Raw genomic sequence first — 22,651 nt, forward strand, 5'->3', positions numbered from 1 at the left:
CTTTTGAACAATTAAGGCTTTGATTGTAATATGAAAGTCAAAGCTGTGATAAACATTAACCCTGATGTTTTAAAACTTATTTTGAACATGGCTCCTTTTTTTAAAAAGTATATATAAAATGTAGACATTAATATTAATGTACATAGTATTTCAACCTGCTGTCCTATGTGGCATTTTAAAGATACTGTTATTGAAATGTTCATCCACTGTTCACTAACTCTTCTCTTCGTTAATCTTAACTCAAAGCTTAAGTAGATTACATAAGTGGATCTTGTCTAGAACTAGTTTCCTTGGTGTCTTTTCTCAGATTCATCTTTCTTGGTGTACAAAAACATCTGTAATTCCAGCTACCACTGATAGCATTTGTGTCTTACTTTATTACATCTATTTTTTTAAATCTAGTCCAAATCTTTCTTGCCTGTAACTTTTTTTTTATTCTTCCTCTACCTCTGTGTTCGTCCAATATATCTTTCCTTTAATCTATCATTGATGGAATTGATCCTATAGTTGACTTTTAACTATTGGGTGTTTTCTGGGTTTTAGTATAATAAATTTTACTAAACTACCAGTGCTCAGGTATATGGCTAATCAAACATGAAACTGAAAAGGCAATGCATCATAGTAGAAATCTGTGGCAGATTGATCAGATTTATCTTGTATGTGATTGTGATTACAAAATTGTCCTACAGAAAACACTGGTTGTATTGTGTCTTTTAACTAATGCTTTATGGGAATCATATTTAATACTTTGCATATCCTTATAATAGTTTTCAGATACAGTGCAACAGGTTTAATAAGTTTCATCCAGAAACACATCTTGAAGGATCATAATCAGAGTTAAAAGGTTTCAAGCTACTGGGCTATTCTTGTGAAGAGTTTGCAGAAATCTGTTAACAAGGTCTTAGATTTAATTTATAAGCTTTGAACTCTAGAGATATTATAGCCTTGAACATAAAAATGAATAATAATAGGTGCTAACTTGGGATGTTCCCTTCTTTATATCACCTGTATTTCCTATATCTGGGTTTTTTTCTTGGTAGGTCTGTTTCTATACTGACCAAAATTGTTCTCTTTACAAGAGTAGCTATCAAGTAAGCACTGCCTGGTATAGGATGGTCAGTAAGAAGGCAGTTAGTTGTGTGGCTTAAATTTGTAGGAAATTACTTATTTTTCTTATTCACATCTGTCTTCACCTTGAGTTATTTTTGCTGCATGAAGGTCTCAACTGTTACTTGATCTTAGATCTTACATCAGATGCTTGACCCCTAAGCTTCATTTACTTGTGATTTTACTTGGTTCTTTCTGAGAGTGATAATAGGTCTCATTTCCAAAGCAGAATACAACTGGTTCATCTTTGACTTGCTGACCTTGATTTTTTTTTTAATTTTGATTTTTTTTTTTTTAGTCTTCTACAACTTCAGCATTGTATGATAGAGTATATTTTTATTCTTCTAAGAGAAGCCCATCAATGTTTTCACTGCAATTTTGATGCACCAAAACATCTCGCATTTGGATTTAAATGTTTTTAAGCCCAATTTGAAATTCCCTTTGTTAAATTTCAGCATGAAAAGCTACTTTTTAAATATCTATATGCAGGCTCTGCATATATCCAGAATCTGTTTAAGATATGTAATGAAATTCCTTGTAAGTTTGAGATCTTAAGTGGTTTTTTTTAATCAACATGATGCGTAAATTTTTTTTCTTTAAAAAAAAAAACGGCATCTACTTAAAGGGATTTATGACTAAAACTGCTTATTTTTCTACAGAGTTGTCTGCTGGTTCTCAGCTTGAAGAAGATTCTACAGTCCTTATTGATCCTTTTTCTTGGCGTTACCATTTTTGAAGCAAAGTTAACCTAGCTTTCTAGTTTGAGCTTTCTTTTTGGCCGTCTTTTAAAACATTTTTTTTTTGATCTATAAAATAGACAAGAGATAGTTCTACAATGTCCAAGTCATTCCAGCAGTCATCTCTCGGTAGGGATTCACAGGGTCATGGGCGTGACCTGTCTGCAGCAGGAATAGGCCTTCTTGCTGCTGCTACCCAGTCTTTAAGTATGCCAGCATCTCTTGGAAGGATGAACCAGGGTACTGCACGCCTTGCTAGCTTAATGAATCTTGGAATGAGTTCTTCATTGAATCAACAAGGAGCTCATAGTGCACTGTCTTCTGCTAGTACTTCTTCCCATAATTTGCAGTCTATATTTAACATTGGAAGTAGAGGTCCACTCCCTTTGTCTTCTCAACACCGTGGAGATACAGACCAGGCCAGTAATATTTTGGCCAGCTTTGGTCTGTCTGCTAGAGACTTAGATGAACTGAGTCGTTATCCAGAGGACAAGATTACTCCTGAGAACTTGCCCCAAATTCTTCTACAGCTTAAAAGGAGGAGAACTGAAGAAGGCCCTACATTGAGTTATGGTAGAGATGGCAGATCTGCTACACGGGAGCCACCATACAGAGTACCTAGGGATGATTGGGAAGAAAAAAGGCATTTTAGAAGAGATAGTTTTGATGATCGTGGTCCTAGTCTCAACCCAGTGCTTGATTATGACCATGGAAGTCGTTCTCAAGAATCTGGTTATTATGACAGAATGGATTATGAAGATGACAGATTAAGAGATGGAGAAAGGTGTAGGGATGATTCTTTTTTTGGTGAGACCTCGCATAACTATCATAAATTTGACAGTGAGTATGAGAGAATGGGACGTGGTCCTGGCCCCTTACAAGAGAGATCTCTCTTTGAGAAAAAGAGGGGCGCTCCTCCAAGTAGCAATATTGAAGACTTCCATGGACTCTTACCGAAGGGTTATCCCCATCTGTGCTCTATATGTGATTTGCCAGTTCATTCTAATAAGGTGAGTTAAAGCAACAGATGCTTCTAATTTCTTTTACATTGTAGTGCCTATTCTGTATTTATCTATATCTTTTACTCTTAATTCTGTAGTCTGATGACATTGAGTTGATCAAGAATTGTTTTACTTTTGAGAACACTTTATTTGGAAGGTAATTGTTTTTGAGCAATATGAACCAGGGCTTTACATTAATAATACAGTCTACCTAGAATGCTTCTTGCCACAAAGCTGTCATCCACTGGAATTACCTTGTTTTTTTTTTTTGTTTTTTGTTTTTGTTTTTGTTTTTTGTTTTTTTTGGGGGGTGGTGGTGGTGGTTGGTTTTGTTTTGTTTTGTTTTTGGTTTTTGGTGTTTTTTCTTTTCTTATTTTCTTTTTCTTTCTTTTTTTAATCAGTATGTTCTTAATCATATTTAAGCAGGCTTTTTTCTCCCCCAGTCTGCTTTGTTGAATTGTTTTAAGCATTTTTTTTTTCTCCCTGAAGATAATGTGCTTTCCATTTAGGATGCTAGATTTCAGCTTTCCATCTGTCTTGATTGCTGATTTATATGTAGTCAAATATATATTCTTATACAATTCTCTTTTTTCCTTATCTGTGGCTACAGGGAAAGAGTTAATGTAGAGCCCTGGTGTGTGTTTCAGTATGTTTCATATTTTAGATTAGTTCATTCTTCCGTTTTTAATTTCCATTTAACACAAACTCTCATACTATGACTGAAAAATTTCATCATTTTTTTCTCTGTTTCCACAACTTCCTTAAGCATACTTCAAAGCTCACTTTTTATTATCCCATATTTATTGCATCTGTCCCTTTAGAGACTCTGATAAATCATTGACTACATTATCCTACTTTGTGTTCCTTGTTTAAAAAAATTCTTTATCTGACTTAGGCTTATTGTACTTGTAGTATAGTCATTTGTGGGGGGAAAAGAAAACCTAATTCTCCTTTAATTATCACATCTGGCAAAATGGAAACCATTTCAAATGCCCTTTTAAATATGTTGTTCTTCTCTTTCCACTTTTTCAGTGTTACTTATTCTCATGGGGTTTTAAAATCTATTTTTCAGTATATATTGCAGTTGACTTAAAGTCAATGGTGCTGCAGCAACCCACTAGCTTGTTCAGTTATCTATCTATGACCATCCGTTTTCCCCAGTGTGCTTTGTAGTATTCTACCTAACTAGAATAAGTGCTACCATGAGATTGATTTTATGGTTACTGTTACAGGTTTTTCTTTACAGCAATAGCTGGAACATTTTCTTTTCATATAATTTTCTTTTAACTTCATTTTTTAGTGTTTGGCATTTTTTTAATCCACCAAACCCTGTTAACTTTTTTGTTTTATTCTCTTTCTGTGATTAGATCCTATATCAAATAAGTTACCGTAAATGCCAAATATAGTTTGTTTTTTTTTGTTGTTGTTGTTTTGTTTTTTTTTAAGAAGTGGAGCGTGTGGCTTGGTGGCTCACGCCTGTACTCCCAGCACTGGGGAGGCAGAGACCGGTGGCTCTCAAGGCTAGCCTGATCTCAAGGCCAGCCAGGGCTATATAATGAGACCCTGCCTCAACAAAGAAGTGAACCTGGAACTCTAAAGAGTTCTTTTTTTTATTTATTTTTTACCAATTTTCTAGATACACTAAATATGCCATGGTTTTACTCTGTACTAAACTTTAAGGTTTAGTCTCCCGTAAATTAAAACAATAAAAAAAGATCCATTAAATTCGATTGACCTCTATGTTACCTCTTAAACTCTTTACCAAGCAGAAATTACTTGACTGGTATTCTTAGAGAAGATTTCTAAATTTTAAGGGAAATAGTTACAGTGATCAAATGAAAGTGATCTTAACTGTGAATCTTTGCTATTGGAAGAAAGGAACATAAGAGGATTTGTCAGATAAAAGTTTCTGTTTTGTATAAGGCTTTTTGCCCCTGAATTTTACTACTTCCTAGTAAATTAACAAAAGAGCAGTTTGAAATACATGTTGACAATTTGGATTGAGGAGTGTTTTTAGCCTATAAAAATGCTTAGTTTCTAGTTTGAATACTCTTAATATTAGGTATATTTAACAATTATTTTAGAAGACTTTTGCTTAACCATTGGGTTTATAAAATTTGTGTTTGTAGGTTAGACCATTTGGGACAAGTTTTAAGTATGTGGGTTTTCTAAGTTTTATAGTTTTACAGCCTCAACTTGGCTGATGTTTTCTGTGTATCTGATTCATTGAGAAGGCAATTAATTATTTACTTCAGCAATAAACTGTGAACAGATACAGACCTAACTTTAAAAAAAAAAATCCTGTGGTAGACATAAACAATGAAAAAAAAGTTAAGTATCCTGCTCTCTGGTATCACTGCATAACTTGGAAAAATCTGTCGGTTTCACGTAAGGGTAATGTTAAATAGCCTACATTATACAAAGTTTACATGAAAAGCATGATGTAACTTGTCTTGATGGAGTGCCCCTTTTTTTATATTTTTAGGTGATTTGTAAGTAATGATCTTTGAGTTCTTTTCAAGGTCATTTTAGAACATCAAATAGCATACAATTTCAAACTTCTTTAAACTTAGAGAAAATACCCACTGCGGTATTTTTGTCTAATGACTTTGAGTTTGTATTTTTTCCTTTTACTAATTAGGTCTTTATTCTGCCACTTTCGAAATGCTTCTAGAACGATTATTTTAAAACTAACATAATCAAGAAGGTTTTGGGGGGTTTGTTTGGTTTTTTTGTTTTTGTTTTTGTTTTTGTTTTTGTTTTTTGTTTTATTTATTTATTTATTTATTTTTGGTTTGGTTTGGTTTTGGTTGGTTTTGTTTTTTTAACAGTTGAATTCTTAGTCCTCATTTTAAACTAGACAATAAGAGCTTAGGTACAGTAGAGCTGATTATGATGGATGGGTGGGAGGTATGTGACTAAATTTCTGATCTTGGCCTTCTTTCTAGTACTTGAAAGACCAGCCACATTTTTTACCATAAACTTGAAACTTAAAGGACATGGGGTATTTGGATATAATTTCTTTTCAGCTCTGTGTCCTTTCTATTTCCTGTAAATTCAGAAGCATGCTTAATATAACATTTATTCTTTTCCTAAAACACTGCTTCTTAAGGATCAATACTTCTATCTGAAATTGTTCTGAAATTCTTTAGGTTGATGGATTTGTTTGGTCCCTTTCCTGAATTTTGTGAATTTACTTATGGCGCCTCTTGCTTATAGCTATTTTTAAATTGGCTTCCAGTAATGGTCTATTGTGTTGCAAGTAGAAACTATTGTATAACATCAATAGAAATCTCTCAAGTTCCTATTAGCTATAACTTTTGAAAGAATATAGTTTTCAGAGTTACTAAAAATAGTACGTAGTTGATAGCACCTCACAGTCTAAGCATTATTTTGTTTCTCTATGTTCCATTTCAGTTCTTTCATAGGATTTTAGTTAACACTCTTAGAGCATAAAGTATATGAAGACTATAACAAATCAAACTTTAGAAATTAGCATCCAATTTATAAAACTCCATTTTGGGCCTTTATAAAAGGCAAATTGTTGAATTGATGCTATATTTTCCTTTAGCTAAAGCTCTCTAATCCCCATTTCAGAAAATTACATTGCTCGCCCATGTTTATATTCTATTAGAACTTTCAAGAAAAGTGAATATTTTAGAAATTGATTTGTGGGAATTTGAAAAAAATCAAAGCTACTTGTACAACAATATGGATTTTTAAAACAGCTCAGTATAAATAGCCTCATATATTTGTGAGGGTTCTGATAGTTTGTTTACCTTTATTAATTTCATTTGTCCTTCACAGCAGAAGACTTAGTGAATTTAAATAATTTAAACTTGGGAGATATACCTAGTTACATTGTAACTTAGGAAATAAGCTGAAACATTTTGGTGGCAAAGCCCATCTTAACTATTAATTTTGGATAAAAAAACTAAACTGGATTTCTTTTTTCCTAGAGATAAATTAATTTGAATCAGATAAGTTTAGTTAATGCCTTGTATTTTAAAATCAATCTCAAAGTAGAAAATATTGATGGAATACATTGTTTTTCTCAAATTTTGGAAAAAGACACCTTAAAATTATTCTATTAAAGGGAAATATGAAAACTTGAAATTTTGATAAACGGGGAACATTTCTTAGATAAACCATTTCCATTAAATCATGTTGGCCTTTTGGACGTTGTTGTTGTTGTTGTTGTTGTTGTTGTTGTTGTTGTTGTTGAGGTTTTTTTGTTAATTTTTGGTTTGGGGAGTTTTCTTTTGTTTTTGCTATAGTAGAAAGTATAGTATACTTGGAATTTGTTTAAAAGGCTAGAGAAATTAAAGATTCAACTTTAAGCTAATCACACACTTTTTCTAGAAATCTAGATATGTGGCTATTTGAACATGCAGATTATTATTAAATATCAGTTCCCATAACAGTGGATACATGAGTTTGGTCCACAGCAGTTACTGTGCTCAGCTGACCTCAAGATCCATTATTTTTCTTGATCTTTAATATTTACATCTTTCCATGTCAGGTGTCAATTGTATTGATCAAGTTAATCCAGTTTTTCCAAGAATGTGCATAGAGTATTTGAGGGCAGGATCAAGCTTTAAGTGCTCAGGAATTGTTTTTAATATAAACCAATAAGATTTAATGTATCACAAAGTGTTTATACAATCTAATACTCCATAAACATTAATGGTTCATATAAAGACCTTAGCTATTAATTTTTGTTAATTCTACTAATTTACTTTGCTGCAGGAGTGGAGTCAACATATCAATGGAGCAAGTCACAGTCGTCGATGCCAGCTTCTTCTTGAAATGTAGGAATTTGAAATACATATAAAGCATCCTTATGAATCAGAAACAGCCAGTATTGGTTTGGGGGGTTTCATCATTAACTTACACATATGGTGTTACTCCATAATTGATGGTGTGTGGTTAATATTTAATTACAGATATATAAGTATATCTTAATGAATAATAGATGCTTTGCTACTGCTTTTTAAGAATTTCAGAATTAAAGAAAAGATAGCACTTTAATAATAGTTAATACATGGTATAGAACAAAAAAAATATGGAGGAATAATTGAAAATTGCTAGAAACCAAGTGAAGTTTCCCATGGAAAGCTTTTGACATACATGGCTCTAGTTTGGAATTTTGACTGCTACGTTTAAATGGAATTCAAAGAAACAGGCTACTATAGTACATATTATCCATACATACCTAGTTCCTTTGGGGTTGTTCATTCTTTCTGGTGCCATACCTTAACTCTGCTCTGATACTTAATATTGGGGAAGGAAACTGGTTTTTCTTTTTTTTTTTCCTTTATATAACCTACTTTCTAATTCCTTGTGCAGCATTTTCCTTGCTTACAATTTAACAAGATAAAGGAAGCATTTTAGCATTTATCACTGATATTTACAACTCCAGGTTTATTCCAAATCATTTGGTATCTCAAGTTCTTTTTGAAATGTCTATTAAATGTTAACAATGTAGATTCTCAGATAACTTTACTAATAAATCATCTTTGTTTTAGAGGCTTAACAAAGCTACTTTGTGAGAAGAATCATTTTATTTTAAAATTAATTTTCTGATCTTTTTAAAGCTACCCAGAATGGAATCCTGACAATGATACTGGACACACAATGTAAGTTAAATTTTTTAGGCTATTTATTGTTTATAAAGGAGATCAATGTAAGGAACCCAATTTAACTTTGTTTCATTAAAAAAAATTTTTTTTTTATTTCTTCACCAAATAACTTTTTTAAAGTACCAGTGTAAGGAATTTTCAGAAAATAATAGAGTGATTTTTCTTCTTTCACTGTTACACATTCTCTACTACTTAATATACAAATATTTCTAAAGCTTAACATAGTCATAATTATTTAAGAGGTTCTTTATTTCTGATGAACCTTTTTATTGTACATTACTTATTTCATTGTTACTAGGGGTGATCCATTCATGCTGCAGCAGTCAACAAACCCAGCACCGGGAATTCTGGGACCGCCACCTCCTTCATTTCATCTTGGAGGACCAGCAGTTGGACCAAGAGGAAATCTGGGTGATTATATGAAATTCATAATGCCTTTTCTAGCAACCTTTATTGTAACTGTCTTTAGTGTAAATGGTGGTTTATGGATATATGTTGAAAAGTTCTTTTAAAGTAACATAGCATGAAAAGATAGTCATTTATAAATGTCTTTCTGTTTATATTTGAAAGATGTTCACTTTTAAAATAAAACTACCTTGCTTTGTAAAGGAAATATATTTATTGTGAGTCATTTAAAAAATTTTTATTCCCTCTTCACAGGTGCTGGTAATGGGAACCTACAGGGACCAAGACACATGCAAAAAGGCAGAGTGGTCCGTGATACAGCTATTGTTTCTATCCATAATTGATTGCTGTTGGGAATGTGATTCCATTTAAATGCTTATTATTTGAATCTTTTTTGTTGGGGTTTAGGGGATTTCAAGACAGTTTCTCTGTGTAGGCTGTTGTAGATTAGGCTGGCCTCAAATTCAGAGATGCAACTGCTTTTGCCTCAGAATGCTGGGATTAAAGGCAGTACCACCAATGCCCAATCTGGTGTTAATTCAATCTGAATCACAGTTCCTATACCAAGATGGGTATTTTAGTTCGAAAACTATTAGGTTTGCTGGGTGTGAGGGCATGTACTTTAATTCCAGCATTTAGGGGACAACGTCAGACAAATCTCTTTTGAGTTTGAGGCCAGCCAGGGGCTATATAATGTGATCCTATTTTTAAAAAAAATAAAATATTTTTTAAGTCATTACACTTTGACATGACTCGTAGGAGTTAAAAGACCTTACCTTGATTTAGAGTATTAGGAACTTTGTATTCATCCAGTTGGGTGTATAGTTTTCATAAACAGAAATAACTTGGAAAGATGGCTCAGCAGTAGCAACTGAGTTTGATTCCCAGGACCCACACGGTAAAAGGAAAGAACAAGCTCCCACAAGTTGTTCTGACCTCCACACTAACATCATAGCATGTGAATGCCCGCACTTACAATTTTAAAGAATGTAGTAAGGGCCAGGTGGCAGATCTTTCTGTAGGTGCCAGGGTTTTATAGACAAACCCTGTCTTGACAAACCACAGAGGAAGAATGATGTAATAAGAATCAGTAGAGAGCTAGGAAGCGCAAGGCCCTGGGTTCGGTCCCCAGCTCCGAAAAAAAGAACCAAAAAAAAAAAAAAAGAATCAGTAGAGAGACACACAGAACCCCTACCCATCCCCCAAGCTGAGAACCGAACTCAGGGCCTTGCGATTCCTGGGCAAGCACTCTACCACTGAGCTAAATTCCTAACCCCTAAGAGACTTTTTGAAACTACAGTGCAGCCTTGCCTCCCTTTCTTTTCTTTGTTTTGAAAGTTGATCAGACTGGCCTTAAACTTCGTTGCACAGGGTGGTGTCTCTGCCTCCCAAATGACTATATCAACAGATCCAGCTTTTCTTTTCAATATAAAATGTATTGATTGTAGCCAGGTATGGTTGTATATGCCTTTAGTCCTGGTACTGGAAGCAGAGGTTCAAGTGAGTTTGAAGACAGCCATGGCTGTTACACAGAGAGGCCCTGTCTCAAAAACAGAGCAGTATATTTTTTTCCCTAACCATCCAAAACAAGAAATACCTACCCACACACAAACACAGCCCAAAACATTAAGATGATGACTTGGGGGGAAGTTACTTTTTAAAAATATGTTAGTATGGAGACAGAGATTCTGAGCAGTTAGTAGTTACATATATGACTGTTGGAATTTGGTGCCAACTCTTGAGTTGCTCACAATGGTTTATGATTCCAACTCCAGGGAATCTAACCCTCTTCTGGCCTCTACAGGCACTAGTGGGAATACCCACACACATAAAAAAAAATACATGAGGGGTTGGGGATTTAGCTCAGTGGTAGAGCGCTTGCCTAGGAAGCGCAAGGCCCTGGGTTCGGTCCCCAGCTCCGGGGGAAAAAAAAAAAGAACCAAAAAAAAATACATGAAAGTTGTATATGTTTAAATTAGTGATAGATATTTAACCTGGGGCTTTATAGTTACTACATCCTAATAGTAATATACTATTGTCTGGGAAATACATACTTATGTATCTCAAATGCTTTTTAAAGAACTCTTAATGATTTTTTTGGGGGGTGTGTGTGTATGTCTGTCTGTGTTCCCCTCTAATGTGTAGGAAACCAGCCGAGTTGTTCACATTATGGATTTTCAGCGAGGAAAAAACTTGAGATACCAGCTATTACAACTGGTAGAACCATTTGGAGTCATTTCAAATCATCTGATTCTAAATAAAATTAATGAGGTATGAGTTAGACATCAGTTATTCATAGCATTCATATATTAATGAAATTTAATAGTTTTGGTGTCATTTTTAATTGTCAATTTTAAATATCAGGAAAAGGTAAGATCCAAAAGCTAAATAGATTATTAGTAAATGAAATGTTTGATTCCTAAGTAAAATATCAGCTTGACAACAGTGGTCTTCTGCATTTTGGTTATTGAAGATGCTCTATTAAATGATTAAATACAATAATGTGGAATCTGTAGATATTGGGGACAACATTTTTAGAAATTTCTTTTTGTGTAATTTTAGGCATTTATTGAAATGGCGACCACAGAAGATGCTCAGGCTGCTGTGGATTATTATACAACTACACCAGCATTAGTGTTTGGCAAGCCAGTGAGAGTTCATTTATCCCAGAAGTATAAGAGAATAAAGGTAGTAGCCTTTCATTTGTCCTTACCTCTAAGTTTTTTTATATAGTCAGCTTAATATACCATTTCTGCATTTGTTTGCTTGATTAAACCCTAACCCTAACCTGTTAGTAATTATAGCATAACTATCAACCTTTAACTTGCCTTTTGATTTTTTTTTTTTTTTTAAATTTCCTCCTTGGTCTTGTTTTTGTATTTTTTAAAGAAACCTGAAGGAAAACCAGATCAGAAGTTTGATCAAAAGCAAGAACTTGGACGTGTGATACATCTCAGCAATTTACCTCATTCTGGCTATTCTGACAGTGCTGTCCTCAAGCTTGCAGAGCCTTATGGGAAAATAAAAAATTATATATTGATGAGGATGAAAAGTCAGGTAATGCACATGGCCAGGTTTTTCTAATAGTTCTCAATGTGGTTTGCTGGGAGGAGATGTCAATAGTTAGAAATGCATACATTTTAGTTAGATGCCCATGATAAAGCATTAAAGTTTTAAAAAGTACAAAGTGGGAAATAGAATAAAATAATTTTAATGCAGTTCCAGTAAAAGTAAACCATTATTGGTTTCTCTCCTTCCTTCCCTTCCTCCTTCCAGGCTTTTATTGAGATGGAAACCAGAGAAGATGCAATGGCAATGGTTGACCACTGTCTAAAGAAGGCACTTTGGTTTCAGGGAAGATGTGTTAAAGTTGACTTGTCTGAGAAATATAAAAAACTGGTGCTGAGGGTATGTATTGCTTAATACTCTTAATATTTTAGGTGACAAGGTCTAACTATGTAACCCAGTCTGCTCCAGGTTGCTGAATTCACCTTTTCCTAGCCTCTGAGGGTCTCTGGACTTTATTTATTGTACACTCTACTACACAGCCAGATAGACAGGCTTAATCTTAAAGCTTTAATGACTTATTGGGGAAGAAGAGCACTTGATATTCTTGCCAAGAACATGGACTCAGTTCCCATCACCCACATGACTCAACCTGTGGCTCCTGTTTCAAGATCTGACCTGTAGTAGAACCAATTTAAAACTGATAAATAAATTGCCTATATTTATTTCCACCAGTAATTGGGTGTGGACATTTTTATGCAACCAATGGTTTTAAATTAAGGAGCAAGGTTTGCACAACAAAAGGTGCTATACGGGAGAATTCACTCTTCTTGGAGCAACTAGACCTTGGGATACAGAATTTAGCCTTATAAATACATAGACCAAAACTCAACACTTGATACTCTCTTCTAATCTCTGTGTATATCAGGCATGTATGTGGTATATTAAAAACATTCAGACAGGGATTGGAGATTTACCTCAGTGGTAGAGCGCTTGCCTAGCAAGCGCAAGGCCCTGGGTTCGGTCCCCAGTTCCGAAAAAAAGAAAAAAAAAATTCAGACAAAACCCTTATAAAATAAGCCCAAAAAAGCCCATATAAAGATGAGAACTCTGGGCTGGGCACAGTGGTACACACTATTAATCCCAGCACTTGAATAGCAGAAGCAAGTAGAAGTAGCTCCCTTGAGTTACAGAGTGAGATAGTGCCTCAGAAAAGAGAAGAAAAAGTATCTTTTTTTTTTTTCCAGTATATTTTGTTTCATGAAAGATCTTCCATTTCAACCCGTTTAATTATATTACCAAAATGTTACATTGCTTGCTTCTATATTGATTCAGTGGTGAGATGAAACTTTTAAATCCAGGCAGATTTTGTTGGGTATGGTTGTACAGATTGATTATATAAAGGAGAGTTACAGATTGTTACTTGATTGATATGTATGTTCTAGAAATGAGTAAGTTTTAATGTATTTAACTTTTACAAAATTTTTATCTTTTAGATTCCTAACAGAGGCATTGACTTACTGAAAAAAGATAAATCTCGGTAATTTGATTTTGCTTGTGTCTGTATATTATGTAGTAATTGCTAGTCTTTTGCTGTGAGAAACTATCTGACCAAAGCAACTTCAGGAAAGAATATTTTTGTTCAAAGTTCAAAGATTGGTGGTCTGACATAGATAGGAAGTAATGGCAGTGAGAACTTGAGAAAAGTGGTCATGTTACATCTGTAGTCAGGAAGTGAGTGAGGTGCATGCTTCCATTCGGCTTACTTTGCTCTCTCTTTTCAGTCAGTTCCCACCTCAGTTGACCCAGGCTTAGCGAGATGGATATTACCAAATTGGATTCAATATTAATCATGCATATTGGTATATTGGGGTTTAACTTTTCAACTCTGCAAATAAAATGTCTTTTTACAGGAAAAGATCCTATTCTCCAGATGGAAAAGAATCTCCAAGTGATAAGAAGTCCAAAACTGATGGTGCTCAGAAGACTGAGAATCCAGCTGAGGGTAAAGAACAAGAAGAGAAGTCGGGTGAGGATGGTGAGAAAGACACCAAGGATGACCAGACAGAACAGGAGCCCAGTATGCTTCTTGAATCTGAAGATGAATTGCTTGTCGATGAGGAAGAAGCTGCAGCACTACTAGAAAGTGGAAGCTCAGTGGGTGATGAGACTGATCTTGCTAATTTAGGGGATGTATCTTCTGATGGGAAAAAGGAGCCTTCAGATAAAGCTGTGAAAAAAGATGCAAGTGCAACATCCAAGAAAAAACTTAAAAAGGTAGGTTTTTTTGTTCTTTTGTTTTTTTTTGTTTTTTTGTTTTTTTGTTTTTTTTTTTTTTGGTTCTTTTTTTCGGAGCTCGGGACCGAACCCAGGGCCTTGCGCTTCCTAGGTAAGCGCTCTACCACTGAGCTAAATCCCCAGCCCCAAAAAGGTAGTTTTATATTGATGTTTTAATTAGAATACTAAGATCAATTTTTTATGTAAGTTTTTTCTTTTTGTCCAAACAGGGTTAGATATATCAGGTACAGTTCAAGATAAAAGCATTTAAAGAGGACACTGCATTATAGCTGCAAAAAAATAGTCAACTTTTAAGAAATTGTGGAATAAGAGTACAAGAAAGATGTATATAGGCTTTTGTATTGTAGTATATGTATTAAATTCTGATGTTGGTTTTCGAGACGATATCAGCCATACTGGCATGGCTGTGTGACCTTAGCACTTATATGTGGTATAAGCTCAGAAATGTGAGGTTCAATGTAGAGAGACCCAGACAACTACAAAGATGGGTATGAGTTTGAAGTTCAGTAACTTTTTGAGTACCAGATATGGTGATACATTGCAGGAGTGAGACAGAAGCAACCAGATTTCTCAATCCAAGAGAGCCAGGAAAACCGAGATACTTCCTCAAAAATAAGTAAATAAATGAATAAATAATTTTTTATAAGAAAAATAACTTTTTTTGGAGGGTCTGGAGAGATGACTCAGCAGTATAGCCAGATGGTAGTGGTGGGAAACACTAAAAAACAACATAAGGCTTTTTTGAAGATTTTTTCCCCCCACAAAGTTTCTCATATTCTGCTTTTTTGTTCTATTGAGATGGGGTTTCTCTGTGTAGCCCTGCTGACCTGGAACTTGCTGTGAGGACCAGGCTGACCTTGAACTCAGATTGCCTGCTTTTGCCTCTTGAGCTCTGGAATTAAAGGCATGCACCACCACTTACCTAGCAAGGTTAGATATTTTAATGACTTATAAGGGAAATACATTAGAAAATGAAGGCTAGGGATATTATTTAGTGGCAGAGTGTTTGCTTAGTATTTACATAAAAACTGTACATAGTGACTCACACCTGTAAGTCTTACCACTCAGGGACAAAGAAGCAGAATGAGAAATTGAAGGTCATCCTAAATTATCTTGGGAACTTGAGGTCACCACAGGGTATATGAAACCTTGTCTCCCAAAAATAAAAGGTAGCTGGTATCTAATGAATGTCAGCCAAGATTGTTGTCTAGCCTTCATATTATTGAGCACATCCAGATATTAAAATGTAGCCTTTAATCACAGTACATGGGAGAAGGAGGCAGGCAGATCTCTATGAGTTCAATGAGAGAGCCAGGTCTCAGTTTCACAGAGAAACCCTGTTTGGAAACAAAGAATGAAGTTTCTTTTTCTTTCCTTTTTTTAAATGAGTATGTTTGTTTGATGGTGCTCAGTATATAGAACCTTGGGCACAACAAGTCTTAAGCAGGCTTTACCACTGAGTTGTACCCTCACTGGAATGTAAATATTCTTTTTAACATTTTTTGTGAAATTTTTTAAATGATGTATTTTTTAATTTTGTGCGTTTATGTTTTGATTGCATGTAAGTCTGTGAGAGTGTGTCAACTACCCTGGAAACTAGAGTTACAGTTTTGATCTGTCATGTGGGTCATGGGAATTTAATCTAGGTCCTCTGGAAGAGCAGTCACCATTCAACCACTGAGCCATCTCCAACCCAGATATAAATATTCTCCCATGTGTTTGTTTCTTAGATGAGTGAGGCTTTTCATTTGGTGAAGTATGAGTGTTGTTGACACTTGGTGGATTTGTTTTTCTACAGGGTTCTCTAAAGGTAGTACATTGAAAGAAAACACTTTATCACTGAGCAACAACTGTAAACCTTTTACTTTAATTTTACTATAACAAGCTAAATTGGCCATAATTGGTACTCTTATAACTGACCCTCCTACTGTTCCTTACACTATGCTCAGTAAACCTATTTTATTCTTTTTTTTTCCTTAAAAAATAAAAACTGAGGGGTTTTTTGTTTGTTTGTTTGTTTTGTTTTTTTCTTTCTTTTTGAAGACTTTACTAAGTCTAGCAGAAAAATTGTCTCCTTGCTTAAATAATATTTAAAGATTTCTGGTGCTGAGATTTTTTTTTTTTTTTTTGGGGGGGGGGTTCTTTTTTTCGGAGCTGGGGACCGAACCCAGGGCCTTGCGCTTCCTAGGTAAGCGCTCTACCACTGAGCTAAATCCCCAGCCCCGAGATTTTTATACATGCTAGGAAAATGCAGCATCTGTGAACTGTATTCTTTTTTTTTTTTAAAGATTTATTTATTTATTATATATAAGTACACTGTAGCTGTCTTCAGACACACCAGAAGAGGGCATCGGATCTCTTTACAGATGGTTGTGAGCCACCATGTGGTTGCTGGGAATTGAACTCATGACCTCTGGAAGAGCAGTCGGGTGCTCTTAACCTCTGAGCCATCTCTCCAGCCCTGAACTGTATTCTTACCTAAGAAAGTGGTGTTTTGAGATAATAAGATAATAAATTGAAAGTCAAGCCTTGTATGAGAGCAAAGGGAATCTGAGGGATTATCATCTCCAGTTTGAGACTTGTCTCAAGGAAGAAAGAGACTATCTTTTACCCTTCAAGTAAGACAAATTGAAGGGATGCTGCAATATAATTGTTGCAGGGTAAATTTATGTTAACAGCATTTCCCAGGGAGCATGGAAGTTTTTGTCACTATGGGTGAGGTTGGTGATGAGGAAGATGAAATTTCATATGCAGGCATGACAGTTAAATAAAAAATGATGATGGTTTGGTTGAAATTAAGGTGGACAAGATTGAGGAACTTGATCAAGAAAATGAAGCTGCATTGGAAAATGGGATTAAAAATGAGGAAAATACAGAACCAGGTGCTGAATCTGCTGAGAATGCTGATGATCCAAACAAAGACGCAAGTGATAATTCAGATGGCCAAAATGATGAGAACAAGGAGGACTATACAATTCCAGATGAGTATAGAATTGGACCATATCAGCCTAATGTTCCTGTTGGTGAGCTTTAAAGATTTTTTTCTTCTTCCCCTTTTCTATTTCTCCCAACAAATTTATTAAAATAAGACTTAAAAATTGATCGTATATAAGCTCTGATAGTGTATAAAGTTATGCCCCCTGGTAAATTTAATAATTTGTAAATTTACTCTAACACTGCTCTATATTTCTCTTTCTTGTGTCTCCTAATTTTGTATTATGTTACCATTCCCACTGTGTTTTCTCCTCATAATGATTTCTAAAATTACACATTGCTTTTTGTTTTGTGTTTGTTATATATTCTTGTCTTTCATTTTAAGACTACAATTAGGTGGCATCTTGAATATTAGTTAAGTAAAAAGAAAGGGTAATGTGATGTTGTTGGTGTTTTTTAGCTTAGGCCATACTGGACTTCTCACACATGTTTTCTGATTCAAATTATATTGACAGGAAAAAAAAGATTTGAGACTAAAATTTAAGTTTACTTAATTTGTAAGAATGTATGTTTGTGTTTCTAGGTATAGACTATGTGATACCTAAAACAGGGTTTTACTGTAAGCTGTGTTCACTCTTTTATACAAATGAAGAAGTTGCAAAGAATACTCATTGCAGCAGCCTTCCTCATTATCAGAAATTAAAGGTAAGGCTGAAGAGGAGACTTGTGAAAACTAACAAATGATAATACGTTATAGAAATAAGTGAGATACAATGTGTGTATGTCTCTGGACCCAGCATAATTCTGAGTCATTTTTCCATAATTGCCTGGGCTTTAAGGAGTTTAACGGGGTCTACAAATTTGAGTCTCTTTTTTACTCAAATGGTTAAACAAAATTTATTTAGTACACCCATAATTCTTAGACTTGGGAGATGAGATTGAGGAGACCATATCCTTCTTTAAGCTATGTGGCAAATTAACTACATTTTATGCAGTATAGTTTATCCATGTTTTCTCAAACTATTCAAATTTCAAAGATGCTAGGGGTCTGAACATTAAATAGAACACTTAGGCCTGGCGATGGTGATGCATGCATTCCATCACTCTGCAGGCAGAGGCAGCCCAATCTTTTGAGTTTGAAGCCTGCCAGGTCTGTAGATTGAATTTCAAGACAGCCAGGATTACACAGAGAAACCTTGGCTCAACAAAAGAAATAAAGAAATAGAGCAATTAAAAATTTTTGAGTTTCTGTGGTGCAGAGTTCTGTTCTATTTATTCATTTTAGAGACTGTATCTCCCTTTCTAGGTCATACGGGCTTTGAGATTCTTCTGTCTCAGCCTCCCAAAGTACTGGGATTATAAATATGAGTTACCATTTAAAGATTATTATTCCAATGTTACTCACTAATGATGTTCTTACTTATACCCAGCACATTATCTCTGCATTACACTATAAATGAGTAAAACCCATCAGAAAACAAGAAAAAGTCCTACTGTGTTTTTTAGTTAGGAGCCTCTATAAGGCCTGCCTGAGTATTAGGAAATACAAGCAAACTTAAAAGTAGTACTGAACTCAATCGTAGGTAATTTGGTTTTTTATACTTTGTCATTTATAATGTTACAATTGCCACCTGTTGAATATACCTAATCTGCCAGTCAAAAATATTCTAACATGAGACTGGGGAGATGGCTCAGTGGTTAAGAGCACGGACTATTCTTCCAGAGGTCCTGAGATTGAGTTTAATTCCCAGCAACCACATGGTGGCTCACAACCATTTGTAGTGAGATCCAGTGCCCTCTTCTGGTGTGTCTAAAGAGAGTGACAGTGTGCTCACATAAAATTTTTTTATAAATTAAAAAAAAAATACTCCATAATACTGTGGTAGCTTAGTAGCAGAAATAAATTATCATCAGAATGTTGATACATTTAAAAATATTGTGTGAAGTTATATTTCAAGGGCTAGGGAGATGGCTTAGTTGTTAACCGCTTGCTATGAAAAGCAAGAAGACTGCTCCCTAGAACTCAAGTAAATACATGGTTGGGGTGGTGGCTAGATTAATTCTAGCTGTCAAAGGTGGAAATGGAGGAGGCTGGCTAGTGAAACCAGCTTTCTCAGCAAGTTTTTGGTTTCATTGAGGGACCCTTCATTAGCGAATGAGGTTGCAGGCAATCAAGGAAGATCACTGAGATAATCAATCGTGTGCTTAAAAATAAAATTACCTATAGGGTATAGAAATGCAGCTCAGTGGCAGAGTTCTTGGTAGCATGTGTAAGGTCCTGGCTTTGAAGCACAAAAATGAAAAATAGAAAAAGAGGTGTAATTATTACCTTTGGACTAGTTTTTATGGGGCCTCATCCAAATCTGAACTCCCTAACACTTCTGGTCCGAAGTGTTTCAAACGAGAAATTCTATTATCTTTGACAACTGGTGGATAATAGTAGTCTTGTATCTTAATGAATAATTTGTCCTTTGTTATATCATTTTTTGTTGTTTTCAAATGTATCTTTTTGTAATCTATATGTTTCCTGCCATTAAGTGCTAACAACCATTTACTTTGGGATGGATATGGCTTCATTCATATTGGAAATACATTGGATTTTAGGCTATGTGGGGTTAATACCAGTGTTGTTACCTAGAAGGTTATGCTTTATGACTTAAATATTTCCTTTTTCCTTCTTCATTAAAGAAAATGATGAATCAGCTGCATTAAAAAGTCACTAGGTAGTTTATGTTGCTCAAATTGACACTCAACTGTTTTGACACTTAACTAAATAGATGTTTTGTGGGGTTTTTTCCTTCTGTTTTTTTTTTTTGTTTGTTTGCTTGTTTGTTTTCATTTTCTTTTTAAGGATATAATGGCTTTTAACCCTCTCAATCTGCAATAACAAATATTGCTATATTTTAACCATAAATAAAGAAACAAATTCTTTTAAAATATCCATGTTCCCTAAAAGTCTTAATAGATTGGTGTCTAGAAATTATACATTGGAGATTATAGATGGTCAGCTACCTCTGTTGTAAATATAGTCTTCTTAGAGCACAGCCAATCATAGCCATAGTCTTTCAAGTACTGTCTATGGCTCTTTTAGGTCAGTGAAATTGTTACAGCAAAGATCTAATCTAGCTATTCCGTATATGAATTCTCAATTGTAAAAGTTAGGGTTAATTGCACATTGAAATATCCATTTTTTCCACATTTGCCCATTTTTTTCATAATTATTGTGTCCTAGCCAGTTTAGTTCTGTATGTTAAGATTAACCCATTTATAAAATGTTAAAGGATTAGTGTTAAGTCCCTAAACTTGGACTGAATATTTTATTTTATAATTAATACATATACTAGGTGTTTCTTAAATTACTTAGTCCCTGTAATTCTTTTTTCCCCCTCAGAAATTTCTGAATAAATTGGCAGAAGAACGGAGGCAGAAGAAGGAAACTTAAGATGTACAAGAAGCTTAATTATTTCAAAGAAAACAATGGTTCTTTGATTTTAATGTTAACCTTTTTTAAATACAATACTGATAGTTAGAAAACTACTGTACTCTTTTGTTTTAGTGGAAAATAATAGATGTCTGTTCATGTGTTTAAGTGTTATAGCAAAAAGTACACATACGGTTAAGTTAATGAAAAAGTTTTTGTTTCATCAGTGACAACAGACAAAAGTACTTCCTAGAGATTTGACTGTTGTAAGTAAGCTATGGAAAACAACTTGCACCACTAAGAGAAAGATAACATAGAACCATTCAGAAAACTGAAATTTAGTAGTTTAAGGCTTCAAAGAAATGTCAACTTTTGATTCCATTCAATAAAGTACAAAACCAATTGTATTTTTTATTACTTTTCATCTGAAACATTCCACATTTTAATCTGAGCCTTGCAGACTTTTCATTTGACTTTGGAAGCTGTTTCGGTTGCATTGCATTTTTAGAGAACTTCATTCATGTGAGATTGGAATTCAAATGCAGGTGCAGTTTTCTTTTAATGTCATGCTGTTTAGATGATAAGATATATTAAGTAATTGGCTTTAGATTTGTAATTTTTTTCCTCTGAGTTCCTGCTAGGTTTTGTATTCTAGTAGTCAATGTTATTTCAGTGAAATGTAAAAATATTACCGTTCTCTTTGACCAGTATTAATTTCTTGAGAACCTATTGCTTGTCACTTGAATCCTGTAGCTGTCAAACATCTCCGGTATAAGCAACATTTGATTTTTGAAGTGTGTAAACCATCTATATTTTCAAGATGTAATTTTACATTTCTGCATTTTAAAAGTTTGGCCATAATTCTAGAAGCACGCTTCTAATTCATGTACCTGCACATGTGACCTTTGTGAGCAGAAATTTGCATGTATAATCTGTGTTTACTTGTAACTCTCTGGTTATATACTGCTTATATCTGTGGATTCAAGTTACTGAAGTGAATACCAATAAAAAAAAAAACAACCTAGGCCATGTTGATTGGTTGGTTAAACATGTTTGGAATGTTAACCAAAATATTTGTCCGTTGTGACTTTTTATTCACTGTTAAATTTTTATGCATGCTTTAACAAATTATTTAAGTCTTCTACATTGCTGTTCTAAAAACTACTAAAGATTTTGGTTTAGTGCTGATGGATTTCTTGTTCTTGTTACATGTCTAAAAATGAGAATTTTTTTTCTTTAACCTAACAGTTATAAATACTGAGGATAAAGAAACTGTAAAAGTTCAAATTCAGAGATATCTTGCCTTTAGCAATAGAATTGAAAATAGCATTGGAAAAATTAGTCTGTCACTGCTTCAAAAATCGGAAAGGAAATTTTGGTGAGTTAAATAATCTGAAGACCCGAGAACAGTTTCAGTGACAAAAAGTAATTGTCTTTCGACCTCTCCAGCCTACTTGTATTAAAATTATATTTCAAGTATATTGTTGGGTAAAATTTTAGTAACATGCACAAAAAATCCTTGCCAATCTTAGCTATTACTAATTACTTACCTTTTTTTTTCCCCCTCAATCTAACAGCAACTAAAAAAAATAAAACTGTGGATAGGGCTAGGCACGGGCATTTATCTTTATTCCCAGCACTTGTGAGGCAGGGGCAGGTTTGCCTTGGAGTTGGATACCCTTGTGGTCTATAGAATTCCAGGCCACTCAAGCTACATTATAAAACCTTGTCTCAAAAGCAGACAGGCAAAAAGGAAATGTTCTTATACAAATGGAAACTTGATATCCCTCAACATAGATGGCTCATGTTGTGTGGCCTATTGTATGAATTTAGTAACTTAAGGAATGCTTTGAACAGGTTAGCTTGATTTGTGGCTTTAAGAAATCGGATTTTATCGGGGTGATGGTGGTATAGGACTTTAATCCCATCACTTGGGGGTTAGAGGCAGGTGGGTGGGTGGATCTATGTGACAAAATTCCAGGACAGCCAGGGCTTTTACACAGAGAAACCCTATCTTGGAAACCAAAACAACCAAAAAGAAAGAAACAATGTCCACTTTGTATTGGTGTTGGTTTTGATGGTGTCTAGTTTTTTGTTTTG

General features: G+C 34.5%; 1 protein-coding gene across 17 annotated transcripts in view; it reads left to right on the forward strand.

Moving 5' to 3' along the window:
- The window catches only part of Matr3 (matrin 3), a 46,232-nt gene that overhangs the window by 17,494 nt on the left and 6,087 nt on the right, over positions 1-22,651 (forward strand). For 7 of the 17 annotated variants that reach the window (XM_063277180.1, XM_063277175.1, XM_063277176.1 and 4 more), the window contains 13 exons: positions 1,767-2,854; positions 7,595-7,656; positions 8,443-8,484; positions 8,786-8,898; positions 9,148-9,200; positions 11,038-11,163; positions 11,455-11,580; positions 11,782-11,949; positions 12,169-12,300; positions 13,395-13,438; positions 13,812-14,175; positions 16,997-17,219; positions 17,714-17,835. In XM_063277180.1, coding sequence (XP_063133250.1) covers positions 1,943-2,854; positions 7,595-7,656; positions 8,443-8,484; positions 8,786-8,898; positions 9,148-9,200; positions 11,038-11,163; positions 11,455-11,580; positions 11,782-11,949; positions 12,169-12,300; positions 13,395-13,438; positions 13,812-14,175; positions 16,997-17,219; positions 17,714-17,835 — 2,487 coding nt within the window. In that variant the 5' untranslated portion in view covers positions 1,767-1,942. Of the gene's footprint in view, positions 1-1,766; positions 2,855-7,594; positions 7,657-8,442; positions 8,485-8,785; positions 8,899-9,147; positions 9,201-11,037; positions 11,164-11,454; positions 11,581-11,781; positions 11,950-12,168; positions 12,301-13,394; positions 13,439-13,811; positions 14,176-16,996; positions 17,220-17,713; positions 17,836-20,521; positions 21,576-22,651 lie in introns of those variants that run through there. The other 10 variants (XM_017600886.3, XM_006254534.5, XM_063277182.1 and 7 more) reach the window with 4 other exon arrangements.

The sequence above is a fragment of the Rattus norvegicus genome, chromosome 18, assembly GCF_036323735.1.
Source record: "Rattus norvegicus strain BN/NHsdMcwi chromosome 18, GRCr8, whole genome shotgun sequence".
In the NCBI taxonomy this organism is placed as follows: domain Eukaryota; kingdom Metazoa; phylum Chordata; class Mammalia; order Rodentia; family Muridae; genus Rattus; species Rattus norvegicus.